Source organism: Conger conger, chromosome 7 (genome assembly GCF_963514075.1).
Source record: "Conger conger chromosome 7, fConCon1.1, whole genome shotgun sequence".
NCBI classification, from domain to species: Eukaryota; Metazoa; Chordata; class Actinopteri; order Anguilliformes; family Congridae; genus Conger; species Conger conger.
The window spans coordinates 5,132,763-5,156,212 of NC_083766.1; the positions used below are offsets into that span (position 1 = coordinate 5,132,763).

General features: G+C 44.2%; 2 protein-coding genes across 2 annotated transcripts in view; both read right to left on the bottom strand.

Moving 5' to 3' along the window:
- LOC133132639 (pleckstrin homology-like domain family B member 2) overlaps window positions 1-11,910 on the bottom strand; it is a 47,236-nt gene extending 35,326 nt beyond the window's left edge. The window contains exons 1-5 of the mRNA XM_061248208.1: window positions 11,784-11,910; window positions 10,970-11,262; window positions 8,320-8,394; window positions 8,021-8,144; window positions 5,010-5,192 (exon numbers count right to left, since the gene is read on the bottom strand). Of these exons, the coding sequence (XP_061104192.1) occupies window positions 5,010-5,192; window positions 8,021-8,144; window positions 8,320-8,394; window positions 10,970-10,972 (385 nt within the window). The 5' untranslated portion in view covers window positions 10,973-11,262; window positions 11,784-11,910. The remainder of the gene's footprint in view (window positions 1-5,009; window positions 5,193-8,020; window positions 8,145-8,319; window positions 8,395-10,969; window positions 11,263-11,783) is intronic.
- A 4,473-nt stretch (window positions 11,911-16,383) lies between these two features.
- On the bottom strand, window positions 16,384-22,625 carry LOC133132486 (PI-PLC X domain-containing protein 2-like). Its single transcript, XM_061247941.1, has 4 exons — window positions 22,451-22,625; window positions 20,700-21,166; window positions 19,717-19,958; window positions 16,384-16,543 (listed from the first exon to the last, which is right to left on the bottom strand). The coding sequence occupies exons 1-4, from the start codon at window positions 22,623-22,625 to the stop codon at window positions 16,384-16,386; spliced, it is 1,044 nt and encodes a 347-aa protein (XP_061103925.1).
- Window positions 22,626-23,450: the final 825 nt, after the last annotated feature.

Below are 23,450 nucleotides of genomic sequence, written 5' to 3' on the forward strand. Positions count from 1 at the left end.
ACATATGCACAGCATAAGCTTGGTTTATTCGCAAAAAAAAAAAACGAAAAATAATTGGGGTCATGTGAGAGAAGAGATGAGGAAAAGCCTCACTCAGAAACATACGCACAGCAGCACTGACCCTGAAGGACTATCCGTGCTCAGTCAAGCCCTGTATGTCCCTGCACACTCATCTGGACACAGGGACACTCCATAGCTTGAATCCTTTACGGGAGATCGTGACTCGACTGGCCAGCTGTGAGTGAACAACTTAAACAAAACCAAAGAGACAGGAGGGGCGGGAAAAAAAAAAAGATCTGTCGCAGATGGCATTTACCTCAAGAGGAGGCATCCATATGCACAGTGATGTGTGGGTTTCCACTGAGTGCGGAGAGAGCTGGGGGTGGAGGGGGTTTGCGGGTTGAGGCCACTTTTGGGGGAGTCGCGTTTCCTTATAACCACTGCAAGCATATGTGTGCATGTACCTATACCCATGTGTGTAAAAGAATGAGCTTTTTTGAGCTCACAGTAGTCATTGCCACGGTGGGACTATAAACACCACTCCTAGCTTTGTCTAACAATTTGCAGTTCCACTGACTACTTAATATTGTGGCCATTGTGAATTAAAATGAACAAAGCAATTAGTGAACAAAGCAACATTCAGCCCACTGCTAATCACGCCATATCTTATATGAGGTATATGTTAGACACAGAGAACAGAGACTTGTTAAAGGATTGCTTGTTCGCTGACCTCTATTCATTATAGACATAGGCTATCATAACTCCCCGCACATAACTCACATCACACAAGCAGTTACATGGCAGTCTGGGGGATGGATGCCCACTCAAAAAGCCCACCAGAATGCAGGGATTTCCCCCCAGACTTTCCAAGGCAACATAATTGCACCCCTTGTCCCCAAAGGGCACCGTCCTAACCACATATTAACCCGAGCAGTCACAGTTCAACAGTATACACGCAAACATGACATAATGGAAACACAATGCGCAGCTCTGTGCGCGAGGCCCCGCAGGCAGATGGCATAATTAATGTTAACCAACAGCACCAAACAGCCCGCAATCACCTGAGCCGCACTTCAGAGAGACAAACACCCAATTGCTCTTACAACCGCACGCGTGGATTATCGGTCATTACGAGTGTCTGTCTCTTCGATAAACAAAACATTCTGTATTATTTTCAAACAGGCGAAGATGGTCACAAACAATTAAAAAAGTTTCCCCAAATCAATGTAAGTGAAGAGATGCCTTTTGTTCATTGGATGATGTTCGGGACATGCAAATAAAACAAAACCAAAACGTTGAAATATGAACAAGTTGCATTTAAACAGTTCACCTTGATAAAGCAACGCTGAAAGGAGCGTCTTGAATGAAAGACTGAATGAAAATTAGCTCTCAAAAATTCCTCCTGTCACAATACATTATAAATCCGGAAATAAAACACACTTTCAGATAACTTTGCTTACAGTCAAGCATGGGGAAACAATGGGATTGTAGACAGCTTGTTTAATAGCCTCCATCCGACACCAAAGTGGCCAAATAATGCGAAACACAATCAAAGCCGTCTGTGCGGGGCGGGCATCATAACGTCAACAATAAGCCGACGAAGTTAAGTGAGTTCTGTGAACTTCTACGATTATGTTTGTTCAGAGGTGACCGACCTTTTATTGTCCTCCATTGAGCGCGTTCGACGAAAGGACCCAATGTTTTCCCTGTGGATGATTACCATGACAAAGAAATCCGTTCTGGAGAAAAAAGACACCCGCAACAACCTTAAACTCCGTCCCTCCTGCCCAGACAGCTTCCTGCTCCCACCGATACCCGGGGTCCGGACTGGTTTCAATAGGATGGTTTGAGTGGTCGGGAGGAACGCACTAAACTCCTAAAAGGGGGTGGTTGCGAATAAACCCTGCCTGGATCGATTGGAGCTTACGTCTCAAGAACGGGCAACTATATGTTGTTACCTCAGCCTTATTAATTGGGCAGTGTTTGACGGAATATAAAAATATTGATGTCAGCTCAAACTAAGATTGCATCTGGACAATGAGCAGAACCGATGGCGATCCCCCTCTTTTGTGTTGGTACGTGCACAATAGATTTAAAGACATAGCAAATTTGACTTTTCCAGAGTCTTTCATTTCATTTCAGCGATAGAACTCAAAGCAACATATACGCTATTCCTGTTGTCTTTTAGAAATTCTTGCGAAGTTCCAAATCGCCAAATATTAATACAAATATTTATTATACAAATAAGTAAGCAATTTTAACGGTTTGGGTTGGGTAATGGGTTGGGTAATGTCAACAATTTTTGGCTTGTGGACATTCTTACAGTGTATTTAATTCACAATCATAACATTACATAACCTGTTAAATTATAGATTATTCCTCTGGGTAAATCCCTGTGGTAGCCTGCTCTATGTCACTTATGTCACGTTTTCAAATAGTAAATAATAGAAACCGAAAACGAATTTTTGTATCAAAACAAGACTCCATGAGGGGATATATTGCTATGTTTCTATCCCATTTGACTTTCTGTCAAACCATTCAAATCAGGTTTACCTCAGAAAACACAGCGCAAAGTAAATGTAACCTCCTCCTACACTGATTACGGTGACATTGAGCAAAACCTGTTTTTTATAATATTAAACAAAACAACATAGAAATACAACCAATAATAAATATGTTTATTTATAATAATGTTTTAATTTCATTCTGTTCAGAGAGTTGCTGTGGTTCTACTGAGCACAGTATAAAGGGTGACTGAGTGACATCTCGGTGTCCATGGGAGAAATGTCTTCATCTGAAGAATGGCATCATACAAATAATCCAACCCTTTTTAAAAAACGGCTTCACATACACCCTCAACTCAACTGGATTGACGTTATTCTAGTGTCTTTGCAGTACAGAATAAGAAGCACTAAACCGTCAGGCAGTGTGATGTTTTCTCAGGCAGTCTGTAGGCAATTTTTGGTGCTCTGTGCTTTGGTCAAAAGAGGGTGCCATGTCTACATTGTGCCAATGCAACTGCCGATGCCCACTGTGGACCGTCAGGCAGTTACAGAGCACACACTATCACAACCTCACAGATAGGGCTCCAGCGAACACTGCATCATGGGAGTCCGACCTAAACTTTGTCTGTACACTCCCACAGACGGGGCTGTAGCTCTTATTGCATCATGGGGAGGGGTTCACTGGAGTCTGTCCCAGATCTAGCTGATTGCTTCCAGACTTGGAGCTCTGGAGTCAGTTTTTTTTTTTTTTTTTTTCCTTTTCTATTGATTCTCCAAAACAGTCGATCTCTGAGCCTGTGGTGGGGAATTGGTTTATAGGTCAGCAAAAACATAATGTTTCAACATGGCACCCTGCACTTTGGAACTGTTGCCGTTTTGTTTTTTGTTTTTTTTGGGGTGAAATATTGGCTCAAGAGAGTAGAGAAAGTCTCCTCCTAGGGTGAAAAAAACCCCAAAGTAACCCAAGTGCAAGGAAATTTGAGGTTGCAAGGTGCACTTCAGCGTACACAATTACAAATGGCAGCAGTGGTACCTGTACTGACTGAGACAAGGGAGTAAGATGGGGATTGGATGAGGCGGGATCACAAGCAGGATGAGTATCTCACGTAGCTTTTGAGAGCTTTGAGTCACAGCCAGGCTGAGCTGAGATGCTTATAGTCCAAAACCTCAGCACTCACACAATGCTTCTGTGTCCAGAACTCCACCAATGACATAAGCTTTCCCACATCTAAACGTGAATGAATAACTCGGAACATGGCCGTAATCCTTCACGAATGTGAATGAGCGCGGCTGCAGAAGGTCTTCACTGTTAATCAGGCGATGTTGCGAAAGTCCTACCACTATGGCTAGTTAGTCAACAACTTCATCTGTAAAGTTCCCAGCAATGTCAGTGTCCCCTTGGCTACAAATATAATTTATTTTCTCTTTTTACTCTTTCCACTTTTATCTTCTTTTTTTTTTGTTATGGATTTCTAATGAGACATTTTACCAGCGGATCAAGGACTTGGCATGCCAGCAAACGGCCTGCTGCATTGAACTGAAACGGGGGTGAGCGAGTCACCACACGAACGCTGGGTCTGTTAATAATTAACAGTCTGTGGCTCGCTGCTGCCCACAATATTTTTTTAGGTTCCGTTTTTGCACGTATGATGAACACTAAATAAATGATAAGAGGTCATTTTGACGACACTGTGAATCGCAATACTCGCAAATACTGAATCAGCTGCCTGCAGATGATGGTATAACCTGAGTGAAGACTTAGCAGAGCACACCGTGTGGTGAAGTCCGACTGGGTGGCAGCATTGTGCTTGGGAACAACTCACCCTCACATTACCCACCTCTTTCACCACTTATATAACAGTGGTCACAGAAGACATTCTGCAATGTACTAATGGAAATTATGAGCAGCGTTCATATGCAAGTTGCATGTCCAAGCTATGAGCAAAAAACGCATTTGTACACATAAACACGTGCACATGTCCACACAAACAAGTGCTCTTCCAACCTGACAACTGGCACCTCTCAATTAGGCAGGTTCTTTTGGCGACTATGCGTGACTGTTTGTGTGGCACAGTACATATTTTTTACATTGTATTTCTATGTCTGTATGTTTAAATTAGTTCATATGAATGTTTACCTAGGGCGGCACGGATGGCGCAGTGGGTAGCACTGCTGCCTCACAGCAAGGAGGTCCTGGGTTCGAATCCCCGTCGGCCGGGGCCTCTCTGTGCAGAGATTGCATGTTCTCCCCGTGTCTGCGTGGGTTTCCTCCGGGTACTCCGGTTTCCTCCCACAGTCCAAAGACATGCAGGTTAGGCTGATTGGAGAGTCTAAATTGCCCGTGGGTATGAGTGTGTGAGTGAATGGTGTGTGTGCCCTGCGATGGACTGGCGACCTGTCCAGGGTGTATTCCTGCCTTTCGCCCAATGTATGCTGGGATAGGCTCCGGCCCCCCAGCGACCCTGCGATGGACAAGCGGGTTTAGGATAATGGATGGATGTTTACCTTGGGTTAGCAGGGTGGGTGTGGTGACTGAAACACCATCCAGAGCACACAGGTTTCCACAGGGGTCCAGGGTGATGACTCCCTCATGGTTCTCAATTCGGCAATGCTCCGCCTCAATTCCGGGACCGTCTATGGTGATGTTCTGGGGTACGGGTGCGTCTTCTCTTCCGATTCGGGTTGTCCCTGGAACAGTTTTATACGTGAGGGGCATGCAGTTACTGAAATCTCTTCTTTTGGATACTGTCAGCCACTGTCTGTCTTGTCTGTCCATCTATATCTGTAGCACCCACATTCCTCTTATGTATCCTGCTGAAAAGCTAGTCACAGATGGTTCAAGCTGTGTTCTTGACAGTTCAAGGGGGCGACATGGCTCAGGCAGTAAGATCAGTCGTCTGGCAGTTGGAGGGTTACCGGTTCGATCCCCCGCCCGGGCTGTGTCGTAGTGTCCCTGAGCAAGACACCTAACCCCCAAATGCTCCTGACGAGCTGGTCGGGGCCTTGCATGGCAGCCAATCGCCATCGGTGTGTGAGTGTGTGTATGAATGGGTGAATGGAGAAGCATCAATTGTACAGCGCTTTGGATAAAGGCACTATATAAATGCCAACCATTTACCATTTACCATTCAAGCAGGTGAAAGCTGGTCTGTGTCTGGTCAAAGTTGGTCTGCAGCTGGATACCAGTGGATAAGAAGATTATACTGTTGGCTAGTCAACTGGAAAACACAGCTTAAACCGGCGTGATCAGTGTAGGCTGGTTTGATATATAATTTTCAGCAGGATATACTCAGCGACCACTTTAAGTATGTCCTTTTATTTGGAACATATTGGTCTTCTGCTGCTAGAGCCCATCCACTTCAATGTTTCATATGTTGTGTGTTCAGAGATGCAGTTATTGAGATATGTTGCCTTCCTGTCAGCTTGAACCAGTCTGGCCATTCTCCTCTGGTCTCTTTCATTAATCTGTTTTCACCCACAGAAATGCCTGTCACTGGATGCGTTTTGTTTTTCACACGATTCTCTGCAAACTCTAGAGAATGTTGTGCGTGAAAATCTCAGGAGATCAGCAGTTTCTGAGATACTCAAACCACCCTGGCACCAACTATCATTCCATAGTCAAAGTCACTGACTGCATGCTTTTATGCATTTAGTTGCTGCCACATGTTTGGCTGGTTAAATATTTGCATTAACAAGCTGGTGCACAGGCCCGAATAAAGTGCTCACTGAGCGTATATACATAATATACAGTGCCCTCCATAACGTCTGGGACAAAGACCCATAAGTTATTTATTTACCTCTGTACTACACAATTTGAGATTCGTAATAAGTCATTTCTACATGGTGAAACCAAAATTTATAAAGAATGGCATTTATTAAAATCTGACAATGTCCACTTTAACCATATGTCATTTTTTTTTTACAAATCTAAAATGATGCATGGGACAATGAACTGTGGGTGTTTAAATTCCAACACACAATTACAATTACATTAGTATGCTTTCCATCAAATTGCCATTGTGCTGTTGGGAAGAATGACTCATTTGCAACCCTTACACCATTTACTTCCCTCTGGCTGTGTTTTGAGAATGATGGTCATCTGTGTGAAATTCTCCAGTAGTGTTTGCGCATATTCCCACTGGGAGGAAGTGGGCGGGGCTCCTTGTCCTAAAAGTATTCTGAAGGCACACACTTGAAACACATATCCCCCTCCCCCTTGTCTGGGTACAGCCAGAGTTGACTGAGAGTTGAGAGCAAAGTGAATCTTGCATCCATGGTGGGGCTCCCAAACAGCGATTTGCCCTGTTCTGCTGGAGAGAGAAACCATATACTGGCCATTACTGTAAAAATACAGTCCTAACTCCTTTCTCCAGATGACTGCCTAGGTGTTCTCTTTTGGGATTTCAGGCCCACATCACTCTCAATCGGCTTTGTGATTGAGAGTGCAATGAAATTTACATTACATGTCATTCGGCTGACGCTTTTATCCAAAGTGACTTACAGTTGATTAGACTAAGTAGTAAACAATCCTCCCCTGGAGCAATGCAGGGTTAAGGGGCCTTACTCAAGGGCCCCGCGGCTGTGCGGATCTTATTGCGGCCACACCGGGGATCGAACCACCGACCTTGCGGGTCCCAGTCATGTAACTTAACCACTACACAACAGGCCGCCCTGAATACAAGCACGATACAAAATAAGAGTGAACTGAATTGAATAACCCCGATTCCTTCCTCTTTTACTATAGTATGGTGTACCCTGTCAAGTAAAAGGCTGTGCATCACAGCTTCCCAAAGCAGCTCTGCACTGAGGCGTTAACACAACCTGGACAATTTATTATCTGCTCTCTGGCCACACACCATCAGTCAGATTATACAACGTATACTTCCTGCCTATAAACCATTTGCTCCTTTTCTACATAAAAAAAAATGTCAAAAGCCATCTATGGCTAAACACCATGCCCAGCCCAGCCCAAATCAGCCTGCCCAAACACGATCTGATCACTCAGACCATACTACCCCAGACCAGATTCCTCGCAAGATTTCTTCTCATTGGGGAGTTTTTGTCTCGCCACTGTTCCAGGGTTTTTCTCCCCAATGGGGATTTATAATTATTTAAACTAATGCTTTTTATCCAAAGCGACTTACAATTGATTATAATAAGCAAGGGACAATCCCCTCTGGGGCAATGAGGGACACAGCGACAGCTGTGCGGATCTTATCAGATCAAAACCGGGGCTTGAACCAGCAGCCTTCCGGGCCCCAGTGTATCTTAGCCACTAGGCTACAGATTGCCCTCATGTGCTTTTTTTTTTTTTACTGTGCTTGCTATTTGGCAGTTCAGGCCTGGTGTTTGTGCTTTCTTTTTCAACCCTTCTGTTACTCTGTAAAGTGTCTCTATTGACAGTCGTCTGTAAAAAAAAAAGCACAGTAGAAATCACGTGTGTGTGTGGCAACTTGCTCCAGCAGTACAGACACCCCAATTCCACTCTAGCATCTGTGAAGACCGGCGTGAGATACCTTCATTGAGGGGCAGCAGGGTAATGGCCACACTCAGACGGCCACTCCCCAGGCTGACCAAATGGGGCGTGGCCGTCTGTACTTTTAGGCCTTTCCCGGTGTCAATCAGGTCCAGTGGTGGGCTCTGGAGCACAGAAGTCGTGTTAGATAAACGATCCAACAGTTCCATTATGTAGATAAACAGTCTAACTGTCTGTCAAAAACAGTTATTATCATTTCCATTAAAAAAAGTTCCATTATGTAGATAAACAGATAAACATATTTCACAAACAGTCTCCCAGTGAATTCTGTTTACTCACTGTGGTGGGAACAGGGCTCTGCTGTTCAAGCCCTGGCTGGGTCAGGCTCTCTAGTCTAATGCCGGCTTCTATGTCCTGCAGGTTAGAGACAACATGGGTCAGCTTGGACAAATGCACACATACAGACACACAGAGGACCGTTCCCCACAATGTTGGGCACTATCAGACACTCCTGCCATCTGGCCAACGGCCGGGCAATCAGGACCCTGGACAGCAGCAGCCTCACCTGGAGTACAGGCTTGCACAGGTGGGGCTGATTCGCGATCACCCCAGGTGCTGTCCGTTGCCGGAACCAGATTAGTTTTCACGAAAGCCATCAGCGAGTTTACTGCGGTTTAGGCGTTGTGTGTTAAAATCACAAACTGGCACAAACTAGTCCCATCGAGCAGCACGTCACAGCAGCTTGACAAAATTTAGTTGATCTTTTCCACAATTCATTGCTCGCATTGGAGAATTAATTTGAACTAAGCTGGCAACTCAACTAAACTTGTGAGGACAAGAGACTGTGGTAGAGGTGAAACACATACATTTACAGAGTTTGTGTTCACCCTCAGTTTAGCTTGGGTGATAGCATGGATGACAATGGGGGTGTTTGCACACTTATGACACATATAGTGAAGAAAAACACCTATTTGACAAAAAGAATAAAGACTATTGGTACAAGTCAATGAGGAAGACTATTTGGTTTGAAATTCCCATCCATTAAAGCAAATGTCTATGCAAAGACAACCAAATAGGTGTTCTAGAAGACAGATTTCTCCACAGAGTGGAAATGACACGGTAATGTCGGTGTCCTTTTCACGATGAGTGTCCAGCAAACCAAATCCATAATAGTTTCTAATTCCCAAAACGTGCTACCTCGGAATAGCATCAATATAATGCCCATTGTTTACTTATAATTTCTCTGGAGGAATGATCATTTTTGTCCATTTCACCTTTGCACACGTGTACAAAAGTACTTGTACATAGGAATGCAATGATCTATGTTTTGTATTGGCTATCTGGAACACGGTCAGGATAAGCGGGTTAAGATAATGGATGGATGGATGGATGGACATTTATTTTGTGATGACTAAGTCTAAATGGAAGACTACATTTGGAGGCCACAAAATAAATCACTCATCTGATTGAAAAGTTCCTAGGAGGACAGTGAAAAGGCATTTGACTCCACACAAAAGGGCATTTCCGATGACGTGACCCCATTTCACGCCGGTGAGCATCTAAATACATTCTCGAAATGGTTTATTATTATTCTGCAAGCTTACGAATAAGGAGCAGGCCTGCTTTTGAATGACAAATAGCATCTGAAATGGTTCGACTTGTTGTTGGGGATTGGGTATTTCGTCTTCGATCAGTGGAACTCAATCATTAAGCGTAACGTTAGTTCAGGCATGCCATGGTAGTCCGCCTACTTCTCAGCCATCAGCTGACACCCAGCTGATTCACCAACACCAACCCCATTGCTCTCTTTTAAGCAGTTCCCCTGCCATTCCTTTTCGCTGCTGAGCTCCCTGTAGACCACCCACCACTTCCCCAGCTCCACATTTTCTTTTGTTTTGATTGTGATACATTTTTTAAATAAAGTTAATAGTTATGGTTGTTTAAATCTTTTTCGTCCTTATTACTATTTGTATTTCTAAGTGTATGTATTATCGTGTATGTACTTTATGGTATTTAATGTGTGTCATGATTTGCATACACATCTATATGCATTTCGTATCTAATTTGCTACCATGTTATTGCTGTAAGAATTGTCAAAGGTGGCTAATCGCTAATCGCTATTGCACCAGACGAGAGTGGTCCTGACTGAAATTATATCAGTATACAGGTTGCCATTATTGTAATGATTGTACTTATTGTTTTACAATCTTCTGGACCTGCTGCTGTCTGGTGGGGAGAGTGATGTTGAATTTTTAGGATTTTACACCCCATACATGACCCATAATATGATTTAGTTTACATGTGTAAACAAACAAATGACAAATTTGACAGGGATTTTTCCAGCGTTTTCGCTGTGGTCCCATTGTGTTTCTAAGCCCACCAGACACAACCATGAGCATCTGTATCCACTCAAATACCAAAAAATATTTTCAGTGAGAAAAAAAGCCACTACCACTTCTACTGTGTTTGAGCATCTGTAACTTTGTTTTAGTAATATTTCGAGTGATTCTGGAAATCTCAAATTGTGGAGTACAGACGCAAACATTATGGAGGGCACTGTATATACACCGATTGAGGGACATCTAGATTCTAAATGAACTCAGATAAATTGGGACACTTTTTCACGGTTTCACCTTCAAATATGAAGCTTACCCTGACCCCCATTATGACATCACATCAGTTGAATTATGTGACTTTGATCATGTGGTTTTTCTGCAATAATTGACAAAAAATAAATACAAAATAAAAAATGGAAAAACACATTGTCAAAGCTTAGATCTTACCTGATGTCCCATAATATCTGAATTCACCCTACTCCTTTGCATTAAAGTAGTTTAAAATATTAATAGTAACATAATAATAATAATAATAATAATAATAATAATAATAATAATAATAGAAACTCAGATTATCTTACATTCAGCGTTATGATGGAAAGTTGCATAAATTAACAGTATAGCCAACGATCGATACAAGAAAGTGGACTTACCATAGTTTAAAAGTGCTCGTTAACGTCGGTTACTATTTTAACATAAATTAGGTATAAATCCGATAGTTATCCCAGGACCGAAGACTCGGGGAAGTTCCGTCCCGTTAATGTCCACGTTGTCAGCAGTGTTGAATAATCTTCCATACCGGTCTACTGTCAGCAAGTCGCGACCTTCCAGTTCATCTCCAATACTCCGAAGGCGATCAACGTCGCCGCCCCTTCGTCAACGTCGATTTGCAATAGCTGTAGCAGTTTCTTGGGTGGTGGGAGCGTTCCACCGGCTGTAATGACTCCTAAAAAAATATGATCACTGGCACCGTAAACCTGTTATAAACGGGTTAGAATTGGTAGTCTAGATTCTGGTACATTACCAACTGAATGAAGCCATCAGCACTGAAATTAAACCACGCTGATTCTTTAATAGACTACACGGAAGAAACTTGCATTCCATTAAAGATAAGTCCATTTACATGTCAGAGGTTAACCACATGCTTCAGTGCCTCAGTAACTTACTGTCGAGCTAATTGTGCAGCAACTTTATAACTCAATTGGATACAATGTTTTACAACATCCCACTGTATTTGTGTAATTACTGGAATGCGTTTTAAAAACTATTTTCGGCGACGCATTTGACCGGAACCTCGATAAAGTTTAACTCAACGAATGGACCACGCAAGCGTGAATACTTCAGTAGTTCTCTGGGAACAACTGGAATAATGAATCATGCATCTGTTGAAGGCAACACATCGGCAGCAAATACAGTGGAGTCCTGTTTCGATTAAACTCTAATGTCTGTCTAAACTGAGTAGCCTACCTGGATATTGTCCTTACACCACCCTCCCAAGAGACAAAATGGGACTGCGTAGCAGGAGAGATTCCGTGCAATAATCGCTAGACCATTTTCAGATTCAGTAGTTACGCGTGCTTCAAGCAATAGCTTGAATACGTAGGGCTTCTCGCATTAGGAAAGTGAGACCTTTTTCCAGTATAAACAGGAAGCCATATCCTCGGGACAAGTGCCCGGCCCTGCGTTTCCAGAAATGTCTCAGGAAGTTTCTTTTCTGCCTCTTGACAAAGTTGAGGATATACTTTACTCGGTTTTTTCCTGCAACCTAAAATGCTGATACAGAATGAACGTGTAGCCTACCTAAGTTGAACACGTTACTGGTTACTGTGCATTTTATTTTTGAGCGTTTTATTTTTAGTACTAAAGCACTGGAAACCTGAGCGTTTTACTATGGAAACAATTCTGGATATCGCACGTCTGTACTGTTGAGGTCACTGCCACTTTCAAGTGCAATGCACTTTATGTCAGGCTAAGTCCTCAATATAATGTTGCCAAATGGGCAGACAGGTAACAACAAAAGTAAGCGTTGTAGGAATGCACAATGGACACATTCGGTAAACACGATTTGCCTATATTAAATTTGCGTTCTCATGTTGTGTGTTGCACAGTTATACATTAGCTCTTGTGGATTTATTCCCAAAGTTTCATGGTTTCCACGGAGACAACATTCAGAAAACCTCGAGTTGAATTTCCATTGCACTTATATGTTATATTATGGAAAACAGTTTGCTTCGCCAAATTGCTGTATATTGTGATATAATGCACATGGCCAACAATGCGTACAATCTTTAAAATGAGACAGTGCAATCACAGAGAACCTTTTAAAATGCTTGTCTTAAAGGTAAAGGAAACTGAAACTATGAATTATTTGCTGAATTCTTTGTTTCGCTGTTGTTTCAATACTTTTTTTGCATTCAATAGCCCAGGTATATTTTTTAAAAGATTATTGAAAATAAAAAGTGGAAAATTCTGTGTCAATATTAGATTGCTTACCCCCTTGACTAAACGCAAGGTTCTCAGTAGGTGGGGTTACCTGGCTACAATGTACATCACTAAAATGCAAAGACCAGTGAAATCCTTTCTACTTTTAAAGGTACAATAGGCAATTTCGGACTTCTAACGGTCAAGGGAGGAATAGCAGCAACAAACCCCCTCAAACCACAACACTGTTTATCTCACCCCTTGTCTGTAAACGTGCTGACGTTGAAACGCCATTGGCTGTGGTAATTAGAACGAAATTTCAACCAATGAGCTTGAATTATTGTACAGTTACACAATGTTTCGGTACAGTGTCAGACGTCAACTGTATATTTTTAAACCTGAATTTAAGGACTATAAACACAGGCAGAAGGTGAGTCAACATGTCAGTGAGCCTTTTTCAATAATAGGAAGGGATTTACAATGGTCTTGTAACAATGTTTTAACACAAAAATCTGACCTATTGTACCTTTAATATATAAATGATTGTCACTTTTGTTCAGGCAAGCTAAAACAAAAACGCTCTTTCCTTTTCCAAATATGCAGGGACGACATTGCCTCAGGCCGTAGTAGCTGTCGTCTGGCAGTCGGAGCGTTTCCGGTTCGAATCCCGCCCTGGATTTGTCAAGGTGAGCAAGTCACCTTACCGCCAAATGCTCCTGACGAACTGATTGGAGCTGATCACCGTTTGTTTGTATGACTGAGAAGTGTGTGTGCGTATAAATGAGAAGCATCACTTGTACATAAAGGAGCTATATAAATGCCAACCATTTACACAGAGACCTGCAAGAAGTAGGTTTTTATTTTATTGCAATAACCCCAACAGTTGCCCATTTTTGCAAGGACTTCACCGAATGGTTAATGGTTATAATTGGGTTAAAAAGGTAAAAGAATTACTAAGAAGATAATCAATTGTCACTTCTGGAGAATATAACCACAAATACAGTTTTTTTTTGGACCTTTGATTTGGCAAGGCAAACTGGTCCCAAATGTATAAATGATTTTGCCACAGACATTTCAATACAAGGCCAGGAGTTTGTGATGTTTTATTGTTCAATTTATTACCCATTTCACTCCAGCTCAAGCTTAGTGGCCTTCACTGCCACTGCACACGCATTAGGGAGGCCAGGTTGTGTCTCTGCTGTGAGCTGGCGTAATACCAACGACAGACAATACCGGTCGCTACAACCTGGTGCATTCTCATTTGAAGAAACCGCATATTTTGTCAAGGAACAGTGCCTTCCGATTAAATGCGAAAGACCGTGTTTCCTTGTGTCTCCATCTCCACATTGTACTGCAGTGGTTACTGCACTCTCAGAAACACACTCGTAATCAATAAATGTACAATAAGTGTCCCTTTTATTTATATACGAAATCACTGTGTAATCCTTCCCTGGCTCAGCTGCGGCACTGAATGGTAAACAAAACAGACAGGAAGCAATTTTGGATCAGACCTGCTGCACTTCCTGTAATAGTAAAAACCAATTGAATGTGACACTGTCAGAAGTGTGTAAAAAGCCATTGACAGAGACATTCATTCATTCATTTTAACATTCATAACATATGTGTTTCCACGGTCCTCTGTTTCAGCCTCGAGTCTCATTGATGGGACCCATTAGAATTGAACATCCATACAAAATGAAAAAAATCTCCATGTTCCCTCATATAATTACTATAGTAACACCCAAATGTACACACATGAGTGTCTCCACTGCAACATCTGCCCTCCGTTTCTTGTATGTGCGTGTCGCTGTTGTCATTCTAGTCCGACATGCAAACAAATCTCTTCTTGGTATCCCGTGATAAATGCCGCGGACTGAAACAGGAGTGAAATCACGGGGAAAAAAAAGGGGGGTCCTAAACTCAACAATAATAATTCAGAGCTGGATTTGGGTGAAGGTGTAAATGGGGCTTAAATCCGTAGAGGCCCAGCCTGCCGAAGGTGGCGTGGAATGTGCCCGCAGCGAGGGGAGCATGTTTGGGGAGCACATTTTGGGAGCACGTTTGGTGAGCTCAGTGGGAGTGCCAGGGACTTATAAGGCAGATCTGAGTGAGCCCTGGTGGGACTCTTGCCAAGCTGCTCGGTCCTCCCAGCGCTCCACATGTGTCCGTGAGCGCATGGGAGTCTAGATGCCATCGGGACCCCAAGTGCTGAGGAATGCGTGTTTCTCCCTCCGGGGCAGAGAATGGACGCAGTTTCCTGTGCCTTTATTTGCAAATGAAAGGTTGAAAATGAAATGTAACTGAAAACTGTAAAAAAATTTAAAAAAACAACAAAAAAAAAAACAGAGACTGGAACAAAATGTGAACGAAAACAGTCCTGGCTCCCACAGAGCAGGTTTACTTACTTTACACGTCTGTTCCTCTCCTCCATTACATCTCTTTTCCTTCCTGTTTTTTAACTCCCTCTGGATCTCTAACCCCCTTTAAGCCCTGTTTCACTCCTATCTTATCTCCTTCCCTTCAAAGTACATATCTATCTCCTTTCACCTTTCACTCTGTCTGACTTAATGTTGTCTGCGGTTCTGTTGGGAACACGCAGCAACGGATGCCTTTGCCTTCAGATGTCGAGCCATGTCTACCCTAGGTGCCATTTGGACTTGTATGTGTGACAGGATTTATGGCCCAATCTAATAATTTCACCTATGAATCAGTGCTGTACAACGGCCATACCAGAGACAGATGCAGGGAGTGGGAAGACTTGAGTGTTACTGTCCTGCATTGTGCAACAGTGAAGGCCTGTGGTCATGTAGGAGTGTGGCTACATCTGTGGGACAAACTGAACCCATCAAACAAAGAGGAACAGAGCCAGCCTGAGCCAAACCCATATATTTGGGGCCCTACGTTGAGCATGAGTCCCTGCTCCCACACAGGACGAAGGCAGGAGTTACAGGGACGTGGCTCGAGAGAAAACACTCCTTTGGTATCTCTTTAGGTCCTGCACAATGTGTGTAAGGCTCTTGGGTTTCTGTCTGGGAGAACATCAAGCGTTTTAATATCCTCAGCAGGGGCAGATAGACTAACAGAATAACCCATGTGCACGTCTTTTAGTGCTCTACCAAATGCATTTCATTATTATTTCATTTTAAATGATTTCAATTTGTTTGCCTATATCTGAACTATAAAAAACAAAAAATAAATAGTAGCCAAAAGATATGTATGACATCTTTACCATATCCTCAGCAGGCTGGAGCAGCTAATAGACTAACAGAACAACCCACCTTTCCTTTTTTTTAATACCAAATGCATTTCATAATCATTTCATTTCAATTTCAGATTTTTTGCCTGTATGTATCTGGACTGTAAAAAACAAATACTAACCAAAAAAATAAGATGGATAACATATTGACTACAGTATATTTTAAATACTGTAGTCACTGGTCTTGACTACAGCCATTTATTTGAAACATACTGCACGGCTGCTCTTCTGACAGTACGACTGTTCTTCTGAAAAGCAGTACAGAGCTACTGCACCAGGTTAGTACAGTTTATGCTATTAAAGCAGGCTGCCTATTCACAGCACTGCTGGCCCCAAAGGTCACGGAAGTCATGTGATCACTGGCCTCATGATCTCACAGTCATCGACCTCTCAGGTCACGTGACGGCAAGGCCGGGGGAGTAGGAGGTTGTTGAGTTTGATGACGGTGGTGGCAAAGTCCACCAGCTCCACGAAGTCAGAGGTGATGATGTTGACCCCATTGGCTCCTGGCCTCTGGGCTTCCACCCATGTCATGATTGTGGGCAGATTCCTGCAGACAGGAGGAGAAAAGACAGTGAAATCCCTGGCATGGACACTGCTCTTCCTGAGCCATCTACCTGAAGTGCCCAGTAGCCTTGCTCATCAGTGGACCTGTGTTCCTCTTAGTGGCTAAACACCACTATCTAGCACTCACAGACCACCACCTCCTGTGCCCTGGCACAGGTACCATCCTGAGTACCAATTATGCTTCCTGCCAAATGGCCAAGGGCTCCACATAGGGGCGGCCTGTAGCGTAGTGGTTTAGGTACATGACGGGGACCTGCAAGGTCGGTGGTCCGATCCCAGTTGTGGCCCCAATAAGATCCACACAGCCGTTGGGCCCTTGAGCAAGGCCCTTAACCCTGCATTACCCCAGGGGAGGATGGTCTCCTGCTTAGTCTAATCAACTGGACATCACTCTGGATAAGAGCGTCTGCCAAATACCATTAATGTAATGCAATGGCTCCACATTGTGGCAGTCCCGCAAAGTATGCTTTGTCTACGCAGTGAAGCTACTCTTAGTTTTCAGTTCAAATTACCAATATTAACAATAATATTGTTAATCAATGGAAGAAAAGCCCAGTTCCTCCCCTGAGGACTGGAGATGGTTAACCCCCTCAGTGACACAGAGACACAGAGACACATGGATTTGTCTGCAGAAGAGACCATTTACTGAAACTTAGTGATCATTCATTTACCCAGTGGCCCAAAATGCCTCCGTGCTCCTCTGGTCAGAAAGCCAGCCGCCAGATCAGCGTATCAATATAGTGGAGACAAAACCAGGAAATTGGCTTGATGTTTATCCTGGGATGATAAACAATCCTATTCCTGTTCGTTTGACCTCCAGTACATTCAGTTAATCTGCTTCCTCTTGTCTATTTAAGACTTCCTGTTGGATTAGCTGAGATCAGCCTTCTCAAATTGCAGTTGCATCGCTGTTAGTATTATTTATATGACTGGCGGACATACTTGTTTGGGCAGACTGTCAATGGCTTGGCCAGTGTTACATCGCACACATCAATCATACAATTATGCAATGTTCAACGGAGCACGAAGCTAGCTGTACATGAATCTCACTCTGTCAACCCCCTCATTCACTGTCTATTACAGAGAGATAGACGGAGAGAGAGTGGGAACGGTGATGTGACATAGTGTCGGTGGAGAGGACAGTAGACAGTAGCGTGGAGGAACAAGGACATGGGATGTCAATGTAAATGTAAATATTTAATTTGGCAATTAGGCTGATTTACAATGTTGACATTTAACTATTGAAATGGCCCAATTAAATTTCTCAGTAATTCAGTTAAAAAAAATAAATAAATAAATACAACCCCTAGCGGTCACAAGCGGTATCGGTTAACCGGTTAGCCGTTTTAAATAATGGGATGGTAACCGGTTACAAGAACTGATGATTTGTCACATCCCTAGTAGACAGTAGCATGGAGGAACAAGGACATGGGAGATGGCCTGTAGGCAGTGTATTGTGTGGGCCCTGGACTGCTGACTCCGGTCTGTCGGACTGCGTGTCATGAACACATCAGCGCCATGTTTTGGCTGCTGTGAGTATACACCAACTAAATCGGAAATGTTTTGACGACACCCTCCTTCAAGGTGATTTAAAAACAGATAATTTTGTGGGTGTCTCGGTGGCGCAGCCTGTAGAGCACTGACCGCATGCTCATTGCGAGCCGCGACGTCAGCGGTTCGAATCCGACCGTCTGACTTTTGTCGCATGTCTTCCCCTCTCTCTCGCTCCCATTCTTCCTGTCTCTCTATACTATACTGTCCAATAAAGCTGAAAAAGGCCGAAAAAAATCTGCTCAATTAATCCAGTTGACATATTTTACCGAAGGCTACATGAAACGTGTCTCGCGCTCTTCGGTAGACATAGACAATTGTTCTGAAAAACACAACTACACTGTTAGGTGGCATAAGAGCTGGCTGAACAACAGATAAACACCACACAATTATGCATGTAAGATTGCAGGGGAATATACACTCAGTGGTCACTTTATTATACTTTTCTAGTACTGGTTAGTACTGCTACTTCCCCTGAATACAAATTGAGCAATTGTAGCATTAAATGCTACAGCCTACCTGAGTATTGTTGCTAACCATGTGCATCTCCTTATGGCCACAGCCTGCCCATGTAATGCTAGCTATGTCCAGCAGGATAATACACCATGTCACGAAGCACGTCATCTCAAACTGGTTCCATGAACATAACAATGAGTTCAGTGAACTCCAATGTCCAGACCCTGGCGACGTACAACAAAGTGCATACCCATAACCAGGGATAAGTGCGCTGAAAGACCCTAGAGGAAGTACAATTTCAACTGCTACCTCTACAAAAAGATAAGGACCAGGGCCTATTAGAATGTTTTTTTTTTTTTTTTAGCAAACAAATAAACAAACAAACAAAGCAAAAGTGACCAAACTTAACTATCCAAACCCCGCTTACCTAGCCAACTAAAAATACCGATGCACAAAGTAAATCACAAAGACAACAATTAAAGTTCACAGGGAGGTAGGGAGGGACGGGGAGAGGTGCTGCTTGAAGAGGTGTGTCTTCAGTTTGCACTTGAAGGTGGGGAGAGATTCTATAGTTCTGACCTCAACGGGGAGTTTGTTCCACCACCGTGGAGCCAGAACAGACAGTAGTCGTGAGCGTGAAGTGGAGGTTCAGAGAGGGGGAGGTGCCAAGCGGCATGTGGAGGCTGAACGAAGAGGTCTGGCAGGGGTGTAGGGTCTGATAATTTTTTGTAGGTAGGCTGGGGAAGACCCCTTAACTGCTCGGAAGGCTAGCACCAATGTTTTGAATTTGATGCGAGCCATGACAGGCAGCCAGTGGAGGGAAGTAAGCAGAGGGGTGACGTGTGAGTATTTGGGAAGGTTGAAGACCAGATGAGCTGCTGCATTCTGGATAAGTTGGAGGGGTCTGATGGCGGACGCTGGGAGGCCAGCCAAAAGGGAATTGCAGTAGTCCTGGCAGAACAGAACTATCCCTTGGACCAGGAGCTGGGTCGAGTAGGGGGTGAGAAAGGGGCGGATTCTCCGTCTGTTGTATAGGAAGAACCTGCATGACCGGGTCACTGCCGCAATGTTTTCTCAGAAAGGGACAGTCGGCTGTCCATCACCACGTTGAGGTTCCTGATAGTGCACAGAATAGTACAGAGTACATACCTCTCCACTAAGTGGTTCCGGAGTCCCTTGACGAGTCCTCTGAAGATGGTCTTGACTCGGGGGGTGAGAATAGCCTGGGAAACGTGGAAAGATCCGCACTGGGTCCTCTCCCCCAATGTGGTCTCCAGGAACTGTATCAGTTTGTTTGCATCTGTGGTGTTGGCCCAGGGGGCCGGGATTTTGCTCCCAGGCCACAGATGAGGGCAATCGTCAGCCAAAGGGTGGTGATAGAACACTATGACCTAGGATTGAAAGGGAGAGCGTAGAGTCACATGTCATGGACCCAAAAACCCACAGGGGTCTCTTGATTGGTGAGAAGCCCGGGGGTCGGCATACGTTACACTTGGGACCGGAGTGTTGTGGAAAGTTCTGGTGCCTCAGTGAAACACTGAGGTGTATAAAGCCGTAGAGTGAAATGTTGGAAATAGGAAACTACTTTATTTCCCAGACAATAATTCAAGTGTACTATAATAATATGTGGATACATGGGTGGATGAATGGACAGGTGGAAGAGAGTATTTCTGGCGTAGACACTGAACAGTAGGCAGTATGTTTAGTAGACAAACACACACAGGAGATATTTTGAGCACGCAGGCTTGCATTCGACTGAGCACCGTCTGCTCTGCTGAAGCTAGAGACGTCATGTGTCAGTCTGTTTCACTCACACCAAACTATGGCATCAGTTTACAGGACACAGAATTTGCTATTAGGCTACAATTCTCTTTGTCCTACTCTACTATGTACCGCAATACCAATCATATTGAATTTATATTATGTATGTTGTGTTATACTCTTCAATGCATGCATGCTGTAGTACTAAATATGCTGTACAGTATTAGCCATACTGTTGCTATTAACATTTTACAGTAGCATGGTCCTTGGTTATGAGTCCATCCTGTCACACACTTGGTGCTTCTCCGCAAATGTCAACCCTCAGTGTACTTCTTTGCACAAACACCTATAAATTGACCCCAGATCCTCACCTGGTGCTTATTCTCCCACAGGTAGTCCAGCGTAATGTCCTCTGTCACATTCGAGTTGCAGAGCTTGTGTCCAAACACATGCTGCAGCATGGCAATCAGGTACCTGTGGTGCTCCTTGTTCATGGCATAATGGTGGTTAAAGTCCAAGAAGATCACCTCTTTGGGATGGCTGTTGAGGAAGGTGTTGATTTCATGGAGGCCGTCGCGCACCTTGTGGCCAAAGAGTCCGTGGATGAAGAAAATCTCGTGACCCGGCTCACCCGGCTTCGAGGACACGCGCAGGTCAAAATAGCGGATGCCCCCCTCCAGCTGTTCGCTGAACGTAAGGTTCTGGGTCATGGACCACTTCTTCATCACTTTCTTGGCCACCAGGCGGAAGGCGCTGGCGAGGTGCTTCACCATGGGCTTCTGGTCTGGACCCACCGGAGCCTTCTCATCCACCCAGAAGCTGAAGGAGTCGTGAGACCCTGGAACAGACTGCAGTGACTCAGTGGGAATACATTATTACATTATTGTGCATTTTGGCAGACGCTCTTATCCAGAGCGACGTACAGTTGATTTAGACTAAGCAGGAGACAATCCTCCCCTGGAGCAATGCGGGGTTAAGGGCCTTTGCTCAAGGGCCCAACGGCTGCGCGGATCTTATTGTGGCTACGCCGGGATTAGAACCACCGACCTTGCGTGTCTCAGTCGTTTACCTTAACCACTACGCTACAGGCCTCCTACGTCACTGTGCACAACCACAAATGTCGTTGTTCATTTTAAAGGGTCAATAAAGTATTTTTTGTTTGGCCGATACCTTTCTTAAGACCTTGGAGGGCCGCCAAAAGTCGCTGTTTGTAACTGAGTGAGCGATTGACTGTCTGACTCCCTAAGGCTGAAATACACATACGCATGGCCAGCATGCTCCAGTTATCATTTGCAGCGCCAGTGAACACACTGAAATGCTCTTGCGCACAATAACAGTAGGCTTCTTGCATTTACAGTAATGGCGGTCAGTCTACAATTCCTGGTCTGAATTGAGACTCCAGTCTTCTCCTCGATCAGTGATAGTGGAACACACTGCATCTATGTTTAATAATTCAAATACAATTTGTGACAGGTACAGACACTGACTCAGGACCTTCCCAGATGCACCCAGATGCTCAGGTGGACAGTGCGAAAGGCCATTTTCACTGACGCAGCAGAGTGAGGAGGTATTTAGGTCAGTGCCCAACTGACATGAGATTAACCGCTCAAATCCTCTTCAGGTCATTCACAAGCAAGATGCACGCGGATAATGATCACTCAACGCCTCAGCAAAACGTTTAACACTTGGCTGATCATAACCGCAAATATTTGCATTCGTCAAGTCCCAGGCCATAACTTCAGACATTTTAAATGCTCGCTAACTAAATGTCTGGGGATGAGAACCCTCAAAGAGGGGCACCTGAGTGAAGCGGGCAGCGTGGTGCTGTAGTACCTGTTCAAAGTCCAGTTCAGTCCAGTACCTGTCCAGTCCAGTCCTTCTTACCTCATAAAAAAACATTTAAGGTCAGTCATCTTAGGAATCAAACATGTCACTTTTCAGACGCGTCAATACTCATTGTCAGTATTCTGTATACGTCAATGATAACTTAATAATACAATGCAGTAACATATACTGTGGTAATTATATGCATAGAAAAATAACATGAATTATAGTTGTAACGTCCCCTTCGTGATCTACTCGAAAATCTCAAATGACAGCCCTGACTCAGCATGTACTCTACCTGGCACCGCCAGATACCTCATGGGCATGGAGGTGAGTGCGGGACTGAGTGAGCCCATCCAGTCCGCGTTGGAGCTCCTGCTGCCTTCAACGCCGACCTTATTTCCGGTCCTCGGGTCTCTGCCTTCGGCCCAAAAGTAGTCCAAGATCCGAAACGCCTGGAGCCGTTCCCACATCTCGAACTGGCTGTCCCACTGGTTCCCGCCACTCTGGTCAGAGTGTCTGCGCACACCCTTGTGAATGTCATTTGTTCACTGCCAGAGACACATGCCCGATCGTAGTGATTCATTAAAGGCCTTGGCTAACTGTAATCCTCTTAATTTGATACCGCTATCCTTCCACAAGCCTGCTTGTGAGCCATCTTAAGATTACTCCTCCCTGGTTCCTGTGATATTTCCGAGGGGTGGTGATGCCGGGCGAGTTGGGACATCAGACAGATCACAGAAAATAAGCATGCAATCCTTTCCTCCACAATGTGCATATACTACACACTACACACTACACACTACACACTCATACCCACGGGCAATTTAGACTCTCCGATCAGCCTAACCTGCATGTCTTTGGACTGTGGGCGGAAACTGGAGTACCCAGAGGAAACCCACACGAACACAGGGAGAACATGCAAACTCCACACAGAGAGGCCCCGGCCGATGGGGATTCGAACCCAGGCCCTCCTTGCTGTGAGGCAGCAGTGCTACCCACTGCACCATCCGTGCTGCCCTTCTGAACTATTGCTCCACAGGCGCTACAGGAGAGACAGGAGGCTTACCACCAGGGGGCAGTGTCCCACTCCCATTCCTCTTCCCCTGTAGCTGTTGTTCTGCAAACCTCTATATCAGCCCCAAGAGACAATCTTGGCTACTAGGTGTGATGAAGGGAACCATAATATGTTCAGCCATTAACCCTCCTTTTATGTTTGAGGTCAATTTGACCCCATTTAGTTTCTGACATCTTTTAAGAACCAGTTAACCTTGTTTTATATTGATATTGTATGATTT